Source organism: Cricetulus griseus, assembly GCF_003668045.3.
Source record: "Cricetulus griseus strain 17A/GY chromosome 1 unlocalized genomic scaffold, alternate assembly CriGri-PICRH-1.0 chr1_0, whole genome shotgun sequence".
Taxonomy (NCBI): domain Eukaryota; kingdom Metazoa; phylum Chordata; class Mammalia; order Rodentia; family Cricetidae; genus Cricetulus; species Cricetulus griseus.
The window spans coordinates 227,391,764-227,412,283 of record NW_023276806.1 but is presented as its reverse complement, the minus strand read 5'-3'; the positions used below and the strand labels follow the sequence as shown (position 1 = coordinate 227,412,283).

Genomic DNA, 20,520 nt, shown 5'->3' with positions numbered 1-20,520 from the left:
GGAGATACCATAATAGAGGGAGACATTTTAGGTTTACAGAGAAATCAGGCACTAGGGAAATGTCTGGAAAACTACAAAGATGACACCACTTAACAATCTAAGCAACAGAGGAGAGGCTACCTTAAATGCCCCCCCCAATAATGAGATTGATGACTGATTTATATGCCACCCGATAGCCCTCATCCAGCAGCTGGTGGAAGTAGAAGCAGACACCCACAACTAATCACGGAATAACTGGAATCCAGATGCAGAGCAGATTGAATGAAGAGCAAAGGGGTCTAGTCCAGGCAGGTGAAACCCACAGAAACAGCTGACATGAACATCGGGGAACTCTTGCTCCCCAGACTGATAGCTAGGATACCAGCATGGGACTGATCCAGACCCCAGGTACATGGGTTTCAGTGAGAAAACCTAGGAAATCTACGGAACCTCCTGTAGTAGTTCAGTACTTATCCCTAGCATAGGTGTTGGCTTTAGGAGCCCATTCCACATAGAGGGATACTCCCTGAGCCAAGACACATGGGGGTGGGCCTAGGCCCTATCCCAAAGGATACGATAAATTTTGATGACACCCTATGGAAGGCCTCACCATCCAGGGGGAGCAGAAAGGATATGTGATAGCTAAGGTTTTATTGGGGGGTTGGTAGGGAGGATGGGAGGGAGAAGGGAACTGGGAGTGACATATAAAACAATCTTGTTTCTAATTCAAATAAAAAAATCAGAGAAAAAAAGAAAGAAAAAAAAGAATGTAAGAGGAAGAGCAAAAGGCAAACAAGAATAGGAGAGGAGGCCATCCATGTTGGGTTTGGGTTTTAATCTAGAGGAGTGGACCATAATTCAAATCCAACATTGGTATTGTGAAACCATTATGCTAGCATAATTTGCCCATGAACAGCATTATAGTGCAAAGGTTTTATGGTTGGCTTGGTGTTTGTGTTTCTCTTTCAGCAGCCTGTAGTGTATCCTCCATAGCAAGACACTAGAAGATTGGGTTGAAGGTTCTATGTAGGCATCATATGTAATGATTTGTGTGGATGTTCTTTTCAGCAATGGGAATTTGTTGTCCATTTGTAGAGAGAAACATATATTGGCTATTGCCTGAATGGTTTGGAGATTTTCAAGGACACCTTGGGCCAACACTCCACTGAATGTAACCCAGTCCTACTACAAAGGAGGCCGTGAGAGGAAGAAGAGGGAAAATGACCATCGCTAATGCACTGAAAGATGACTCAGGGGAAAGCATCTCAGATTTTAATACCTTTCTTATTCCCGTGAGAAAATGCATTTAAGTTAATAGAAACCATTATTAGACTCAGATATGGAGGTTCACATCTCAGCACGTGGAAAAGTGGGCAGGAGGACCACTGAAGTTTGATGGCAACCCGAGACTCAGAGTAATATGTTGTCTCAAGAAGAAAAAAGTCACAATTTTATAGGTTGTGATGCAGCATGTAGAGAAATGATTGAGTTTGTTCAAGCTTATATGTACTAATAAAGAGAAGCAAGTCTCACATTTGGGTGTGGCTTCTGTAAGTTGAGATTCTTTGCCATGCTGTTTCACCGCATCTACACCGACTACATGTAGACAGCACAATGTCTTTGTGTTTCGCAGGGTTGCTCCAGGAATGGATACAAAGCAGGGTAGTGAACACAAAGGACATGTGGAGGCAATCTCAGGTCCATCACCTGCTTGGTGAAGGGCGCGTAAGCCAAAACCTTCTTGACCTGTGTTTTCTAGCTTTACCACTCCAGTAATAGTTACTCTGTAGGGGAGAGTGGCCAGAGCGTGAAAATGTCTATGCAGCTCTCAGAATGGTGCATAAATACTGTCTTATCATGAAAAACTGGAAGGAAATGTTACACTCATATGAGGAAGAGCTATAAGGGAAGCTATTCCTGTGGCATTTGAACCAGCCCTAGATGTGCTTTCTCTGAGAACAGTGGTTCCCACAATAGTCAATGTGGGCAAGAGTCTTTACCATCCATGATGGTGAATGAATATGTTAACACCTCAAGATTCATTGCAAACAAATAGAAAAACTCCCATTAAAAGTACATGATGAATGTGTTCATGATTTATTAGAAATCACACAGAAATGTAAAAGAAAATTAGATTTTCTTTAACATCTACTTTCTGATATGTAAATTTCTAAAAGAAAATGAAACCCAAAAGACGACCCCAAATGGGAGTGTATTTCTAACAGACAAGAGGATAAAGATATCAGACCAAGAAAGTATTCACAGAAAGTATTCACTTTATTAGCATAATGACAACAGAAGGATTAAGGATTCTTAGTTGGCATCAATGGTGTTCTCAATCCAATCAACATAGTTGCAGACCCTGGTGTACACACCAGGGCTGCCCTTCAGGGCACAGCCATAACCCCAGGAGACAATACCCTGGAGCTGTCCATTGCAGACCACAGGGCCACCAGAGTCACCCTGAGATGGAGGAAAACAGTGTTTAACAAAGGGGCATGCAGAAGAAGGACCACATTTACTCTGGTCTAAAGATGTTATTCTAGCCTCGCTATGTCTCAACTTGTTATCCCATTTTCTCTTCTCACTAATGCATTGAAATGGCATCCAGAATAGACCTCTTCACATTTCCATGGAACCACAACACAAACTTCCTGATCCATAAATACACTTGGGCATTCCACTCTCACTCCTAAGACAACAAAGTATTTGTATGGAAAAGGAACCATTTACCTGGCAAGAATCTTTGCCTCCCTCCAGGAAGCCAGCACAGACCATGTTTTTGGTGATTTTTCCAGGATAAGAGGCTTCACAGTCAGCCTGAGGCAGCAGGGGAGCATCCAGGCACTGGAGCAGGTCTGGGTTGTTCACTTTGAGGAAAGGAGAAGAAAGAAATGTAATTCAGACAAGACTAGGGATAAATGTTACAGTGTTGTCTACTATGTGACCCCTGAAACTCTCCATTGAAGACCACAATGACTCTAGAGTTACCCTGGAATAATGGCATACTGTTTTTTTCTTCAAGATATTCAAGATTCAAGATGTTCAGGGTATGGTCTCCTGTGCCAATGCATTCAAGGGTACTTCCCATTCTCTTGTATAAAAGGTTCCGTGTGGCTGGACTCATGTTGAGATCTTTGATCCACTTGGACTTAAGCTTTCTTCATGGCCATAGATATGGATCTATCTACAATATTCAACATGTCAGCATCCAATTATGCCAGCACCATCATTGAAGATGCTTTCTTTATTCCATTGTATACTTTTAGCTTCTTTGTCAAAAATCAGGTGATCATAGGTGTGTGGATTAATATCAGGGTTTTCAATTCGATTCCATTGGTCTACCTGTATACTTTTGTGCCAATACCAGGCTGTTTTCAGGACTATGGCATTATAATAGAGCATGAAGTCAGGCATGGTGATGCCTCCAGACATTCCTTTATTGTACAGTGTTGTTTTGGCTATCCTGGGTGCTTTGTTATTCCATATAAACTCGACAATTGTTATTTCAAGATCTGTGAAGAATTGTGCTGGGATTTTGATGAGGATTGCATTGACTATTTTTGGCAAGATTACCATTTTTACTTTGTTGATCCTACCTATCCAAGAGCATGGGAGACCTTTCCATTTTGTGATATCTTCTTTAATTTCTTTCTTTAAAGACTGGAAAGTACTTTCATTTGTTTGACTAGAGTTACCCCCAATATATTTTCTGTTGTTTGTGGCTATTGTGAAGGGCGCTGTTTGTGGCTTTTGTGAAGGGCACTCTTTGTGGCTATTGTGAAGGGTGCTGTTTGTGGCTATTGTGAAGGGCGCTGTTCCTCTGATTGCTTTCTCAGCCTGTTTATAGTCTTCATTATCATCTTCATAAAGGAGGGCTACTGATTTATTTTTTTGTGTTAATTTTGTTTCCTACCACTTTACTGAAGGTGTTTATTACCTGTAGAAGTTCTGTGGTAGAATTTGTGGGGTCATTTATGTAAACTATCTTATCATCTGGAAATAGTAAAAGTTTGACTTCATCCAATTTGTATCCCCTAGATTTCCTTTTGTTGTCTTATTGTACTAGCTTGAACTTCAAGTACATTATTGTAGAGGTATGGAGAGAGTAGATATTTCTTCAAGAAAATTAGATCCCAGAATAGAAATTATTGGTGTCCTTTTTGGAAGTAATAATAGCACATTCTGTAATAATAATTACATTCTGGGAAAGAGATCATTCTGTGTGCAAATACCTCTTGTGCCCACCTTAGAACCCTGTGTGTACTGGGAACTTGCAATGCATTTATAGCCTAGAAGCCAACAGTTTATGTTTAGAATCTGGTTAGTTATCAAAGGATGTGGAGAAAGTAGATGAAATATCTTACTCACCACCAAAGCTCAAGGTGTTGCCCCAGCCAGAAATGAGGCACTGAGTGCCAGCAGGTGCACAGGAGGTTGGAAGAGCTACAGTGGCCACTCGGGCATTGAGGGTCACAGGGGAAGCCAGCTTGATCAGCATGATGTCATTGTCCAGGGTCCTGGAACTAAAGCCAGGGTGCCTGATGATCTTCTCAGCAGTGACAAACTGTTCATTCCCCTCAAGGACATTGATGTTATGCTCTCCCACTCTCACTTGGATGCGGCTGTAGGAAAGAAAAGACAAGGTAGAAACTTCCTCTCCATTACCATAGACATTCCAGACCCCTTTTTGCTGAATAAGTCTGGAATGGGGAGGAGGCCTGGTTTAACATCACAGATATAGCAGGGGTGTGGCATTCAAGCACCGCTGTGAGATCCAATTCGTTTCTATCTCAGAGACAGATAAGATAGCTGAAGCGAGGGACTGGAGCTGGAGAATGCTCATCAACCTGCTGCTCCCCTTGGACACACAATTGCTGTGTGTCTTCATTCTTCCTCTGGAAGACTATTTTCTGTTAGGTCTAGTCCTATTTGGGATAAGAATAAATTGGTCTAAAATGTGTTTAATCCCAAAACTCAGGGGGCAGAGGCCCGAAGATCTCTGAGACAAGGCCAGCCAGGTATATAGAGTGTGTTCAAGGACAGTCAAGGCTAAACAGAGAAACCTTATCTCCATGAAAACTAGCAAACAAACAAAAAAGAATACTTGGTCCATATAACTATGGCACCTCACAACTTGTTGTGGATTTTGACTTTCTAGGTTTCTTTCTGAATTACAGTCCTATGATTCAGATGCATGTTCAGGTGACATACGCTCTAGTACAGAAACTGACACTCGGTTTTCTCCATAGAGTGAAAAGAATTGAGATAGGAAGTTTTTAAAAGCATACAGATTCTTCACAATCATTGAAATCTCTGCATTCATCTCCCTGCTACCGGACCCAGCAGAGCTATTTGTGAAAGTCTTTGTGCGACTTCGTTTTGGTTCCTTCAACCCTAAAATCAAGCTTCCTTGTTTTGGTTATCAATATCCCTGATTGACTTTGGATGTTTCAGGTGTGTAAAAGGCTTCCTATTCTGTAACCTTATTCTCTCCAAACTCATGAAAGAAGTTGTAGTCTGCAGTTTCTCTTCTCTGAGTCTTCTCATTTAGCCAAAAACCTCAGCTGGTGCTTGATCTAATCCCATCCCCCTATAAACACCAATTATGTGTTCTATAAAGACAGGGCCCATCACTTACGTTTTGTAGCAGTGAGCTGCAGACACCACCCATTGGTCATTGATGAGGGAGCCTCCACAGAAGTGGTAGCCAGAGTTCAGAGACACCTGGTAGGGGACAGAATTCTCCTGGCAGGTGTATCCTCCAACAATCTTATCATCATCAACAGGTAAAGCAACTTGAGTAGAGAGAAGAAGAGAGAAGACAATTCATCATGTTGCTGGAAACTGAAACCTTCAGTCCTATGGCAAACTTAAGCTAATTAGGAACCTTTGTTGATTACAAAAACTGAAGGCAAAATGGTTAACAGTAGGCCTATGGTGGCTTATGGTTGTCCACAATACAGAACACTGCAAGATAATAGAAAAATACTCTTTAGGTGACAGTGTTCTGATGGGGATCAAGGGACAGGGCAAGGGATGCTCTCAGCATGCAGGAATGGGGCACAAGGAGGGTTGTCTGATTTATAACTTGCTTTGATCTCATCATTCATTACCATCCTGTGGCTAACAGAGCTTAAGGGGATTAGGATACTGGAACTGTCTTAGAAAATATCCTCGGTATGTAGAGCTCAACATACCAACATTCTGATATATATCAGAAATGTCCTTCCTAATACTAAGTGATTGCTCCAGGCACATAAGGTCAGAATTTTAAGACATTAGTATCCAGCATAATGAGGTTTTCAACTTTCATATTGGAAGTTTTTATCTGTGAAGATGGTCATGACAGCTAATCCCAAAACTGTCATTCCCAAACAGGAGTCCTCCTGGTTCATTTCAAGGAACCTGCCATTTCTAACCTCTTTGATCCCATAATAAACAAGTAGAAGGGGTAGGAAAGGTGAAGCTTGCAGAGAAGCCAGAAAATATAGGGACAGAGTTGCTATGGGAAGATATGAGATGTTGGAGGGCAGACAGAATAGAAAAGCAGCTTTGCTGGAAGTGTTTATGGCAGAGGGAAGATCAGGACTTGGGTTAAAGCATTGAACTCACTAGCAGCTCCCACGAGGGCCAGGAACAGGAGTGCACTCATGGTGGCAAAAGATAGTGTGTTCTTGGCAAAGCCTGCATTTATACCCTGTTGCAAGCAGAAGGAGGTATTGAGGGGAGGGCTGCACTGCTCCTACACAAGCACACCTGTGAGTTTCCCATTCCCAGGTCTTACATCATCTCTTCTCTATTTGTCCACTCTGTGGCTGAGTGAGAAACATGTGATAAAGAAAGTTTTCTTCTTGGTGTAGGTAGGAAGAGCAGCTGATTCTTTAAAGCAAGCTGAGGTTCAAACACAATAGAACTATAGACTGTCTGTGTAGCTGGGCCCTCCCAGGCTGATATAAGATGTTGGGTGATAGAGAATGGTCATTGTCTTTAGCCATACCTAGAATTCATAGAAACTGTTTCATTTACTTTCAAGAAGACCTGGTATTGGTCATTAGTTTGGTATTCAGGGACCTACAGCCCCATGAGAAGAAAAACAATGTATCTGTGACCTGGTGATTCTTATCTCTAGTATAAACTGTCATATAGAAAGGTCATATCCAAAAGCTTTGGTAATCAGAATTAGAGTATGAAGCAACAGGATGAAGGGATAAATAGATATGCTTTGTACTGTGGGCTTCCACCTGACTCTCCTTTCTACCACAGCTCATACACAGAAAATTATTTGAAGCATGAGAGATGAAGTTTCAGTAGGAGCTTCCTCCATGTGTTCCAGAGACAGACCAATACTACTTCTCCATTCCTCTTTCTCCTGAACTTTGGCTCTCACTCTTCATACATTTGTGGATCCAGTTTTGGCATCATCATGGTTGTGTCAGCGATCTTCATCAAAGATTAATATTCCCTATCTTCTAGCAGCAGGCAGTTTGAGTTAGGAGTGCATATTCCAGATTAGACAACAAGAAGACCTTGAACCACAGTCAGTCTGATTTTTGCTCAGAGAATTGACATCAGTAGAGAGTTTACTACATTGGCGAGGGATTATGAACAGAAATCAATTTTAAAAATATAGGAGGATTCTGGTATTCTATATACTTATTTCAATGGTGCTATTTTTACTAGACTTAGATCACAGTAAATGTTCCTATAGAAGATTCATGAATGAGTTCTAACAAAGCAACTAAGGCCCAGCCTTGGAATTTATTGAAGCCTAATGAGCCCAGGGGAAGAGTATTTAAAATGATATTTGAGATTACATCTAATTTTAAGAGCCAACGAGGAACCATTATAGGATCTACTTACTTTCTAGTTAGTCTAATATCAGTATTGTTGAGGGACAAGAACAAGAAAATTTCATGACTGTATTCTCTAAAATGTAGAAAGTAAATGTTCTAGAGTTGTTGGTCAGAGTGAGTTCAGAATCTTGGGTTTGGTTTTCATATCCGGAGCAAGGAGCATGGTGAAGGAAGTGGATACCAGAAAGCACTTGGAAAAACAACCATGTGTCTATCCTTGGAATGACTAGCTCAGCTACACAACAGAATTGGTACTCCGAGCTCTTATTCTGTTCCTAAAATGCCTCATAGATTTTCAAGACATTTCATGCAATAGTCATGTACTATATTTCTTATGTATGGAGTTCCACTTTTCTTTAAAATCAGTTTTGTGTTGTACATTGAAGAAAGGAATCATTTCTAATTAATAGATAGAATACTTTGACTCTGATGGATTCATTTTTTTGTTTGCCCAAGGAACTATCTAAAATTGGCATGTTATTTCAAGGCTCCAAAAGATATGGAAACTCTTGTGAAGTATGAGGTTTGTCGAAGGTGTCAGGTAAAAGGCTACTTTCAAGTAAGGCAGAGGTCCCCAGGAGACAAGTTAAACATCTGTCTCCTCCTGTAACAATAAGTCTTTACTCCAAGCAGCCCGAGCCCTACCGCCCCATGGGCACTTTCCGCCAGACCACCCGAGTTCCACCCGCCGCCACGTTAAGGTCCCAAGTAGCACACAGAGACTTATATTATGTACAATTGCTGCTTGGAAAAATGACTAGGATTTCTCATCTGCTGTCTGTCTTAATTATCATAAATCTATATATTTCATAAGACTTATCTTATGGAGGATGCCTTCTGCTGGTGCCCTCTCTTGCTGTTGGTTCACAAGGTGACTCCAGAGAGAAATCAGGAGGAAGGGGGAGCACGACTTCTTGTCTTTGCTTATATATGAGTCTGCCTGCTATGTCACTTCCTGCCTGGATCTCTACTACATTTCCCAGAATCCTCCTTGACTCCTAGTCCCACCTAACTTGCTGCCTCATTGGCCAAACAGTACTTTATTTATCATCCGATAAGACAAACACATACACAGAAGCACTTTCCCCATCATCTCCTCTTTTCTGTCTAAATGAAAAGAAGGGTAACTTATCTTTTATAATAACTGAAGAAAACTATAACCATACCTATCTGTCTTCAACTCCATCAAAGACCACAGAAGGGTAATATATAAACTCTAGAATTAACAGAAACATCTCACTACCTGGACAGTCACCCAAAGTTCCTCGGTAATATTGGGGCATCCATCTTCATCCTATAGGCCACAGTGTGTCTGGCACACTTCTTCATTTCAGCAGGAACCCTTCACTGTCTTGTTTTGTAAGTTCAGCAGTCACTTTCTTGTGGGTCCTGTATGTCAGTTTATATAGCAACAAACAGTCCAGGCAAGAGCAGTTTCTTGCCCAAATGGCTAATCTTGCCATGTTGAAGGCAAACTCCATAACAAGTTTCTTCGATGCCGAGTCTCCTTTCTGACCTAAGTGGTGTGCCAGGAGCAGTTGTGTCTCACTGTCAAGAAACACACTAAACCATTTAAATGCCATTTATTCTGTAGGTCTTTGAAAGGTTTGAAGAATATCTATCTCAAATATATCTTTGTATATCTAGAAAACCTAACTAACCTAATTATAAGTTCTGACTATTATAGGTGACTATATAATCTGTATTTAATTATGCATTACATTTTAAAAGATCTGTATAACACAATACCTAAACAAGAGGAGAAATGTGCATATCACAAAAATGACCTTAGAGTTGTATCAATAAATGAAAATCCATACCAATGCAAAGTATTCATTCCTATATCCTGGGGGAAGTGTTTCTGTGTATGTGTTACTGGTTGATAAATAAAGTAATGTTGGCCAATAGGAAAACAAGATCGATGGAATGAGGAGTCAAGGAGGATTCTGGGAAAGGGAGGAGAAAGCACAGAGTCACCACGTGAGCAGGAAGACAGGACACTTCCTCTGGCGTCCGATAACTCTTGGCGGGTGGAACTCTGGTGGTCTGGAAGAAAGTGCCCATGGGGCAGCAGGGCTTGGGAGGCTTGAAGCAAAGACTTATTGTTACAGAATGGTGTCAATGCGTGGGATCACCCCATACCCTGAGGTTCCTAGAGGAAGAGGGGAACCTGCCACTGCAAGCCACCAGGTGCCAGGAGCCACCTTCCCACGACTAGTCAAGCAGCGGCAGAACCCGGGCAGCTGGTGGTAGTGTTACAAACTTCCATGTAAACTTCACAAAAGCTTAAAAAGGGATTTTAGCAGCAAAAGAGCAGAGACAAGCACGACTTCTTGGTAGCAGCATTTTCTCGGTTGGGCTGTTTTCCTAGAGACTCGAGTGGTTCCTTTAAGAGAGGTTTCCTAACTCATTCTAAGTGGAAAAAACCGCAGGTCTCCCTTTTAAGAGGCCTGAATAGCTCAGTCCGAAGAGCATGAGACTTTTGATGTGGATTCATTGCAGCTGGCAGAGGCAATGACCTCATCTCCAAGCTGGCGGCATGCTCCTTGGAAAGACCGTGGCTAAGAAAGCCACCGCTTTAATTTTGGTGGTGTTGTTTAACAGTTAAAAGACTGTGTGGCCAAAAAAAGAAAAAGGTAAAGATTTACAATAAAGACAGATTCAGATAAAAAAAAAAAAAAAAAAAAAAAAAAAAAAAAAAAAAAAAAAAAAACCTCTAAAGGTTTACACTGTGTTTAAAAGAAAGAAGGAAATAGAGTAGCTGGGTGTGGTGGCACACACCTTTAATCCAGAAGCAGAGGCAGGCGGATATCCACAGAGAAACCCTGTCTCAGGAAAAAAGAAACAAAAGGAAGTAAAAATAGAATAACAGAAAAGCCACGTAAAGATGGAAAATACACAGAGTCTGGATCCTACATGCTATATTGTTGTCTTTAAATTTTTGATTGCCGAGGAAAGAGTTACTGCTGCTAAAAGTACATTTGATTATAAGTGCTGCTGAATTAATCCAACATACACATTTTAACAATGCTTTGACTTCAAAATTTAAATCTAAGGATAGTTACTTGGGAAAAGAGTTTTTGCTTGTGTTTCCACAGAAAATGGAAAGCTGTGGATTCCTTCCAGACTAACATGGTTTGATCAAGCAAGACCCCCTGAAGCAGTGACCCAACTGATCCTACATCTAAAACAGCTGAGATGATGCAGCCTTTCAGACTACAAAAACAAGGACTTGGTCAGATTTCTGTGTTTTCTCAGGATCCCCATGGTATGGACATCGCTCCCAACCAGCAGGAAGCAGTTTGGAATGAATGATGCCCAAATTCCCAAATATTGTTTATAAATGTTTGTTTTCATCTGAATGGGTTTGGTTATAAATGGTAATGATCACAGTTAATCTCCTTTTAAAGGAAAAATGGGGAATAGGATATAGGAATGAATATTTTGCATTGCTATGGATTTTGATTTATTGATACAACTTTAAGGTCAATTTTGTGATATGTATATTTCTCCTCTTATTTAGGTATTGTGTTTATATTCTCCTGAAATTTTTTTATTGGCAGAGCATGAACACCAAATTTGTATTTTAACTGGCATTTTATCTGAGAGCCTTATCTTACTATTACTCCTCATTCACCTGAGCCATGTCTGACACAGGGACACATATCTTGATGTTCATAGTCAATCTAAAGACACAGAGAAACCCTGTCTCAAAAACCCACAAAAGAAAAGAAAGAAAAAGTAAGAGTATTAGGATCTCATTATGGTTAGCCTGAATAGTAAAGAAATTTTTCTACATTGTAGTTAGCATGATGCTGTTTTATTTTCATGCTGTAAAATATTTATAAAACTACTGCTTTGGAGGAAAAATCCAAGTATTTGCACATTCCAGCATATACTGGCCAGGTGGCCCACAAGGGAATTATCCTTAACAGCCCATGGAAAATCATTGTAGCCAGAGGAATGCTCAGATTGATCTCACTACTACTCATGTTCTCACTACGATGGAACTGTAAAGAAACATCGAAGGGGATGGCACAACTGTGCCCTATAGATAATGTCTGAAGTTTAACTATTTAATATTTTGTGCTCTTATTTATTACCTGAGATCAGCTTTTGCCAAGCTGTCAGGAATCGTATGTTGAGAAGACTACTACAGATCATAACCATCACCTCAGATTCTGAGTTGAGAGGAGTAAGGTATATTAGCAAAACAGCTATTCGCACTCCATTTGCAAGTCTGTGCTATTCCTATGCTATTCATCCCGACATACAAATCCCAATTTGTATCTTACTCTAAAACAGTCTCCTGGTCCCAATTCAATATTTGGTGTGTCAAATAATTGCATTTCCATTTTGGAAACAGCGGGTATTTTCCTGTGTGAATATTTTATGTTGAAGATTATAGTCTTCTATGGACCTTGTATTTATTCTATCATTCTGCTTTTCATTGATAACAAAATGGTCTTTACAGAGTGGAGTTAAGGTTTTCAAGTTTACACATCATCCAGTGTAAAGGTCGAGCATGGTAGTCAGAGTCTAGACAGAAATGTTCTGACCTGAGCATTCTGGTTGCCTCACGCTTGTTTCAGACTTGCCCTCATCTCATGAAAGAGGCAGGTAACAGACACTGTTCTCCCATTTTCACATATGAAGAATCTACATCTCTGAAGAGAACTGAGTCCTTTGTAGATGATACCTGAACCCATTCCTATGAAAACCGAGTTTGCTTCCTATTACTCTATTGCTACTGAGTGGAATGTTCTTGATGTCCCTGTTGTGGAGTAAACAATTCAAGAATAAATTTTCTCCTTATATCCACAGGTAAGTTTAATTTTCTCCTACCCCCATCAAGGGAAATTCTCTTTGCAACACACAGTGCACAGTAACTGTCTTTCAGGGCACAATTTTCTTCGTATTTTTTTTTTCTTTTTTACAGTGCTTGATGCATCTTACTCTGGGTCTTTGTTCACCCAAATCCCATGAATAGTAGCTGCTCTCAGCAAATTCTCTCTAAAATGTCTTTCCCCTCTCACCTGCAACTTCATCACTTGCCCATAGTGGTGCCTGGTGTGAAGTTACACCACTCCTGTGCACTGCAGACTTACCACTTGTAGCAGTGACCACAGACACCACTCACAGGACATTGCTGATGAAGCCTCCACAGCAGTGGTGGCCAGAGTGCAAGGACACCTGTTAGGGTACAAAATTCTCCTGACAGGTGTATCCTCCTGTGATCTTATCATTATCACAAAAAGCCCATAGAGTGGATTCATTGGGATGTAGGAATTGGGTCCCTCAGATCTATCTCACTCTCCTAACATTTTAGTATTGTCTTCTGAGCAGAATGACTAAAACAAATTAGGGAATACACTGTCCCCCATAAACAACACAGGATTTGAGGTTCCATAGTGGGACTACAGGATAGGTTCCTAGAGGGTTCAGATGTTTTTGAGCTCCACGAAAATACAGAAGTAATGACCTAAGAACATACTTTGTGGGATTTGGGGGGGGGTACAATTACATGTTAGTGTTGGAATCTGTTGATTGCTTCATCCTGAGATTCATCAGGTGTTTATGCCAAAAGAAAAGTGGCTTTTCGGGGTATCAGTTAGTTACAACTACCTGGGAAAAGGCCAAGGTTACATAGACTGTGTTGCTCCTTATATCACTAAAATGTGTGCTTTGAGGCCAGAAGAGAGAAGTCTTCCCAAAGGAAGTTGAGCAGAACAAATGCTTGCCCAGATGCTGGCCGGTATAACAGTAGTTATTAACTTCGTCTATAACCTGCTAATATTATAGTCATCTCGGAACTTACACCCCATGTATAAGACACACCAGATACTTTCATCAGAATTACTAAGCTCGAGACTTTGGTGAATTAATTTTAAAGTACCTTCAGGCTCGTTTCCCTTAACAGAATCAATGGTGAAAGATTTCCAGAGCTGTTTCAGTGGAGAAATGTGCTTTCCTGCTCATTTTTGTGAAACTTCTCCTTGGGCTGGCTCCATTCTAGCCTTAGTGATCACAGCCATGCAAAGGATTATTTTTTTGGAGAGTGTGGACTCATTGAAATGAAAGAAGAGAGAAGGCAGAGAGATTAAAACTGTTAGAAATAGGATACCATAGAGTAACTTTGACTACTGGAGTGAAAGTAGGTGAGGTGGCTATGACGGAAGATAGAGTCCATGTATTCAAATTAATTGGAAAGACAGTGCCAGATTTTCATGGAACTGGTCATGTGCTCCCATAATAACGGGGATCAGGAGTACACTCAAGGAGGTCGAAAGCAATGAGCATCGAAGGGGGCCCTGCCTTTATAACCCTGTGGAGCAAGAAAACTGCTTGTTGAAGTGGGGGTAGGGTCTCATTACTTCTTACTGATCTAACACAATGTTTTCTCCTTGCTACATTCTGACATAACCTCTGTTCCTATGCCTTCTTGGCAGAAGGAGACCTTCAGGTGTGAAGAAAAATCTTATGCTCCTAGATTACAGGATGCAACAGCTGATGCTGGAGGTAAGATTGGGTTTGAGTAACTGAAAACTAGTGATGGTTCTGGATTTACACAGCAGTGCAGGGGAAACAGCTACAGTTGTGGCAGTTGGGTTGGAGGGGCATGTTGACTAGAAGTGGAAGGAATTGCAACCCAGAAGAAACTGCAGGAAATGGGAACATGGGCTTCAGAGCCTATGTTATGGTTGTATTCCTGGCATGGCTGGATGAGCTTCACACCCACAAATAGCCACTCAGAGTAGTCATTTCTGCATCTTTTCTTCGAATTTATTTCCTCGTGGGTCATTCCTAAGGGAAGGAGTGTGTGTCATATTGCCATTTCAGTCAAGTTTTTCTGACTATTCACATACTTTAATTGTTTTGCAATCATGCGGGTGGAAGGTATTCAGAAAGATTTATTTGGATGTATTTCCTTTCACCTGAGAAATTATCTAAAACCAGCATGCTGCTCCAAGGCCATAGGAAGATATGGAAATTGTTAGATCATGTGAGACTGGCTGCAGGTGGCAGCTAAATGTTCTGCTGACAATCAAATCAGAGGTCACAATGGAACAAACTACACAGTCACTGTCTTTTGACATTTATCTTCCTGGAAGAACATGAACTCAGAATTTCCAGTTTCTATAATAGTACACTGCTTCTTGTCACACTGTGTAAAGGAGACCACCCAAGGACAAGAGCATCTCTGTACTTGGAGTGTGGAGTCAAGATTGCTCTTGGCATGTTCTTCTGGAGTGGAGTTTCTTGGGAATGTCTGTAGAAGGAACGGTGAAAGTTTATAGATTCCATGTGGTTGTTTTCATATTTAAACTACTCTCCAATTTTCTTAGATCACCTTGGTTTCCCTTCCTTATATCTTGCATCTTTTGCTACTCTATACTCCCACTTTATAATTCGAGGACATGTTCCCATTTAATCTCAACTATTTTCTGCCATTATTTTTCCCTGGCCTACTATTTCTTTCACGTCACTCTTCCACTTTCTCCAAGGAAATTTGCTTGCTGAATATGACACCTTCTATTCCTCTACTCTTTATAATGAAGAAACCCATTGTGTCTTCCTCTCCAATAGTGAAATTTTTGTCAATGTTTCTGATCCCAATGCTGCTCATTGGTAATCACGTAAGTTTAGATATATCCTATCTATCCCAGTTGGGCCTCGCCTTTAATTTGTGCCTTCAATGCAATTTCCATTATTTATTCAAATGTTTTATTCAGTATCTAAAACTAAATGAGAACTCTGTAGGTTTTAAAGTATCAAGAATTGTTTGGAATTCCTAGGTCAGGTGGTGAAACTGGTGTTTCCTCCATGGCACAAAAATAAAAACCATCAGCCAGGCTAATGAACGGCTGTCTGCATTCCAACGCTTGAAGGAGAGGAACAAGGAGGGAGCGTGTGACAAGGCTGTTAAACAATACAAAGACACAAACAGGCAACAGAGAGAATAAACGGAACCGTCTCCAGGCCTACCACTATTCCATGAGAGAGAGACTTGCCTCATTTTGACTGATAAGTAAAATAAACCTTAGAGGCTTGATCTCCATGTTCAGGTGGGTAAAGCTGATGGCTAAATCATGTACGTCAACTTGACTTCACGTGTGGTCAACAAAACCATACCTATCTAGCTATAGAGGCCAATGAGAAATTTTCTCTATTGGATAGCTGGAAAAAACACAGGTTTCGGTCTGGGTGACACCTTGCAGGGGCGTCCATTGAAAAGGCCAGAGAAGAAAGCTTTTCTCGTTCCTTGCTTCTTCTTACTCACTGTTAAGTGTGCATATCCTACAACATCCAAAAGAATTTCTTCACTGGGATTAAAATCTACTTCTTGAGAGTTGTGCTGGACAATTTTAGGTCAACTTGACACAAGCTAAAGTCATCTCAGAGAGGGAACCTCCATTAAGAAAATGGATCCATAGGATCGGTTTGTAGGCAAGCCGGCAAGGCATTCTCTTTATTAGTGATTGAAGGGGAAGGACCCAGTCCATTGTGAGTGATGACATCACTGGGCTGACGGTCATGGGTTCCACAAGAAAGCAGGCTGACAAGACACACGGGGGTGGACCCAGGCCCTATCCCAAAGGATACGATAGACTCCTATGACCCCCTATGGAAGGCCTCATCCTCCAGGGGAGCAGAAAGGATATGTGATAGGTAGGGCTTTAGTTGGGGGGGGGGGTTAGGGGAGGAGAGGAGAGGGAACTGGGATTGACATGTAAAACAATCTTGTTTCTAATTCAAAAAACATCTGATATATATATATATAATATATATATATATATATATATATATGAAAGAAAGAAAGCAGGCTGAACTAGCCATGAGGAGCAAGCCTCCGAATCAGTTCCTGCTCTAGGTAATACCCTGCTTGATCTCCTGCCCTGAATTCCTTCTAGGATGATTACTTAAACAGAAGTATAAGTCAAATGATATCTTTCCTCTCCTACTTGCTTTTTTGTCATGATGTAACTAAGCCAGGAGCCCAATATAGACTCAAAACCCGTAGTTCTTGTATCAGTTGCACACTGGAGATGCTGAAGCATTTGTTCTCGTGGAATGAGCCACACGTAGGATTCCTGTCTGTTTTGACTTTAGACAGCTATGATTGGACCACCTGGGCCATAGCCTGTATCCCATTCTAATTAATCCCCCTTTAATATGTATATACTCAGCCTACCAGGTCTGTTCTACTAGAGAACTATTCCAGGCCACAAGATTATATGGTGGGAATTCATCTGAAAATATCAGGAGGCTGACCCACCAGGATCACACATTCCAATGGAGGGCACCACATTGCAGGGCATTGGGAATATTTGTCTTTTGAATAATTGCTGTCACTTCTGTAAAGCCCTTGTAAATCTATAGCATGTTCTTTTCCACAGTGGAATTCATCCCAAAACCCCAGCAGTGTTTTGATCAATTATTGGGCATAATTCCCTCATGTACTGGTATACTGGATGACTGTCCCCCACACCATGGGGCCCCAGAGGGAATGTATTCACACAGGTGATGGAGGCTTTTAAGGGCCAGCCTTGAAACCTTCCTCTCAGGGTCCAAAGGAGAAGCTACAACAAGCGAAGACACTAGTATCTTAAGACTAAGGAAATGAATCAGCTCACGCCTGTCTTTTTGTCAACATCTTCCTTCTATTCTTCCAAAAAATTTAAAAAAAAAAAAAAACAGTCTTTTCCATCCCACAAGGTTTCCAGTTTATATACCCACACCAACACAACTAGCAGTTCTGTGGCAATCTCAAGCTTACAGGCTAGCTTCTCTCGGGGCCAAGAGAACAAATAATGGCTAACAAAGCAGACACCTGTTATTTTACTTTATGTGTCAGAGGGGACATGGCTGTGAGATTCCCCAGAAGACACTGGGAGGAACAATTAAGGATCAAGCCTTTAAATCAATATAGGGTTCTAAGATGAGAAAGAGCAGAGTCCCCTCTGTGACACTGCATTTGTGAGGTTAATCAAGCTAGAAGTTTGAGATGGAGTAAATGTAGGGAAAAGGGGAATAAAAAATGTAGCAGAGCTGCGCACTTTCTAAGCCCTTTCTTCCACTTCTGCAGTGGGTGTGAACAGTTTTTGGTAGCCGTGTCAACTGACATAAGCTGTGGTGGCATTTGATCTACATTAGCATTTTTGCCAAATGTTAGCTCATTAAAGGGGATGGACCTCTCAGCTCTGGAGGTAACATTTAAGATGCTTGATCAAAGGGGGAAAAATGTGGCTGTGTAGTGTAAAATCCAGAGGCTGATACCTCCCTCCAGCCTCAGGATAAGTGGTGGGGCACTTGTTCCCACTGATGCCCGAGTGAAAAGAAATTTCTTTCTCTGGAACTGGTTAAGTGATCCACAGCTTTTCCTTGTATCTCTAGGGGTAAAGACACAAACAATCAACTTCCAAGACTAAGCTCTTGTATCAATAAAACTGAGGCAAAGGTAGGTACAAATATTAATAGCTTCTTAGGGTACTTTAAAACCCAGAGAGTTCTCATTTATCTTCAGATTAGAATAAAACCTATGAATAAATAAAATCTCCAAATGGAGCTACAAAGGGCAGGAAAATTGCATGGCATTCACACATTCAAAGTGAGGAAAAAGCAAGTAGGCTAGAGAGAGAAGATCTAACCTAATTAGCTGATTTCCTATGACCAGCGTTGGCTTCAGAGACGTTGCCTAAGATGTCAGTTTCTGAGAAGAAGACACAAAATATTCCTTCGCTGTACAGGGAGGAATGTTGTATGTCATAGTTAAAAAGCACATTTTATTGGATAACATGGAAGTGTGACGTGAAAAAATAGTAAGTTACAGAAAAATAATGAAAGAAAATGGTTGAGATTAAAGAGGAACAGACTCTCACACTAAAATTGGGAGTGTAGAATAATAAATGATACCAGAAATAAGGAAGGAATAGCTAAGAAGTGATCTAAGTAAATTTGACATTAGTTTAATATGAAAACAACCATGTGGAATATAAAAACTTCCACACTTCCTCTGCAGACACATTGCTGGGGAACTCCTCTCCATAGGAACATGCCAAGAGCAATGTGGACTTCACACTTCAAGTACAGAAACAACCCGGCCCTTGGATGGGCTTCTTTACACATTGTGGGAAGAAACAGTGCACTATTAGGGAAACAAAAAATTCTGTGTCCATGTTCTTCCAGAAAGACAAATGAGAGAAGGAAAATGAGGATATGGTTTGTCCCCCTTGGACCTCTGATTTAATCTTCAATAGATCATTTAGCCGCCACCTGCAGCCAGTCTCACCTGGTCTAACAGTTTCCATATCTTCCTATGGCCTTGGAGCAGCATGCCAGTTTCAGATAATTGCTCAGGTGAAAAGGAATCCATCCAAGTCAATCCTGCTGAATACCTTCCACCAACATGAATGCAAAAATTTAAAGCGTATGAATATTCCAAAAACTTGGCAGATATGGCAATATGACAGTCCTTCCACTCAGGAATGACCCAAACGTATATACACGAGACACCGGATGCAGAGATGACAACTCTGAGCCACTGTTCTGGCGTGTAGAGCTCACCCAGCCATGCCAGCAATAAGACCACAACATATGCTGTGGATCCCATATTGGCCTTTCCGGAAGATTCTGCTGAGATCCAATTCCTCTGCCTTCCAGTCAGTTTGCCCCCTCAAACCCAACTGCCTCAATTGCGGCTAACCTTCTCCTACATTACTGTATAACTCCAGAACTATCACTAATTTTCAGAGAACTCAATCATGCTCTCACCTCCAACATACATTTTCTATATCTGGTTTCAGTGGAGAGTAAAGCATCAGATAGGAAGAATCCTCCGATTGGGTCTTATAAATAGGCACAAGCTGACACACCCTTCTATGAATTGTTTATACTGTGGTAAAATGGTTACATGGTCTTAGGGATGATTCAAGTTGAAAAAAATAGAGAGAAAGAAAGAAAGAAAGAAAGAAAGAAAGAAAGAAAGAAAGAAAGAAAGAAGGGAGGGAGAGGGAGGGAGGGAGGGAGGGAGGGAGGAAAGAAAGAAAGAAAGAAAGAAAGAAAGAAAGAAAGAAAGAAAGAAAGAAAGAAAGAAAGAAAGAAAGAAAGGAAAACAAGATTCAATACATGAAGAGTCACCACTAATTGAGCACAGCATTATACTCTTGTTATATATGTAATACAAATATCTATAACCCTCCCATATCTATGTGCGCCTTATTCTTCTTCAGAATTTGAATTTTAAACATTGCCCAAAGCCTTTCTAGTCTTCAAATTGAGAGTAGACTTCTAGCACAGGCAGTTTAGCCTAGAATACAGGCTAATTCCTTTTATTACAGATATCCAGGGCAACACTGATAATCATGCTATATGCCATGGTATTGTTTGTATCTTCTCACGGTTCCTGTGTAGCCTTAATGTATTTATTAATACTACAAATAATAATATGACAGGGCCATGAGAGGCAAATGTCTTGAAATTTTTGCCAAGTTTGACCATCATATATGCATGTAGTTCTCTACTCCCCTACAAAGCAAGCCATTCCCACTCAACCCTTCTCTCCTCCAATATGTCTAAAATCTTTGAACCCGGTTGGAAAGCATATGCTCTAAAAGCCCTCACTCAGTAGGAACTCTGTGCCTCCCTTCATCACACCATTGGTGTTCTATTGCTGTCACATAGAGAT

The 20,520-nt window shown here is 40.9% G+C and overlaps 1 protein-coding gene and 1 gene segment (V, D, J or C); one reads left to right on the top strand and one right to left on the bottom strand.

Annotated features, from left to right (window-relative positions):
* The window catches only part of LOC107977037, a 151,260-nt gene that overhangs the window by 68,660 nt on the left and 62,080 nt on the right, over nucleotides 1-20,520 (top strand). The window contains 1 exon segment of the C gene segment in view: nucleotides 6,693-6,698. Within this exon segment, the coding sequence occupies nucleotides 6,693-6,698 (6 nt within the window).
* On the bottom strand, nucleotides 2,293-6,634 carry LOC100750882 (anionic trypsin-2). Its single transcript, XM_027389752.2, has 5 exons — nucleotides 6,595-6,634; nucleotides 5,621-5,777; nucleotides 4,351-4,604; nucleotides 2,713-2,849; nucleotides 2,293-2,442 (listed from the first exon to the last, which is right to left on the bottom strand). Exons 1-5 carry the CDS (start codon nucleotides 6,632-6,634, stop codon nucleotides 2,293-2,295), a joined length of 738 nt encoding a protein of 245 aa, XP_027245553.1.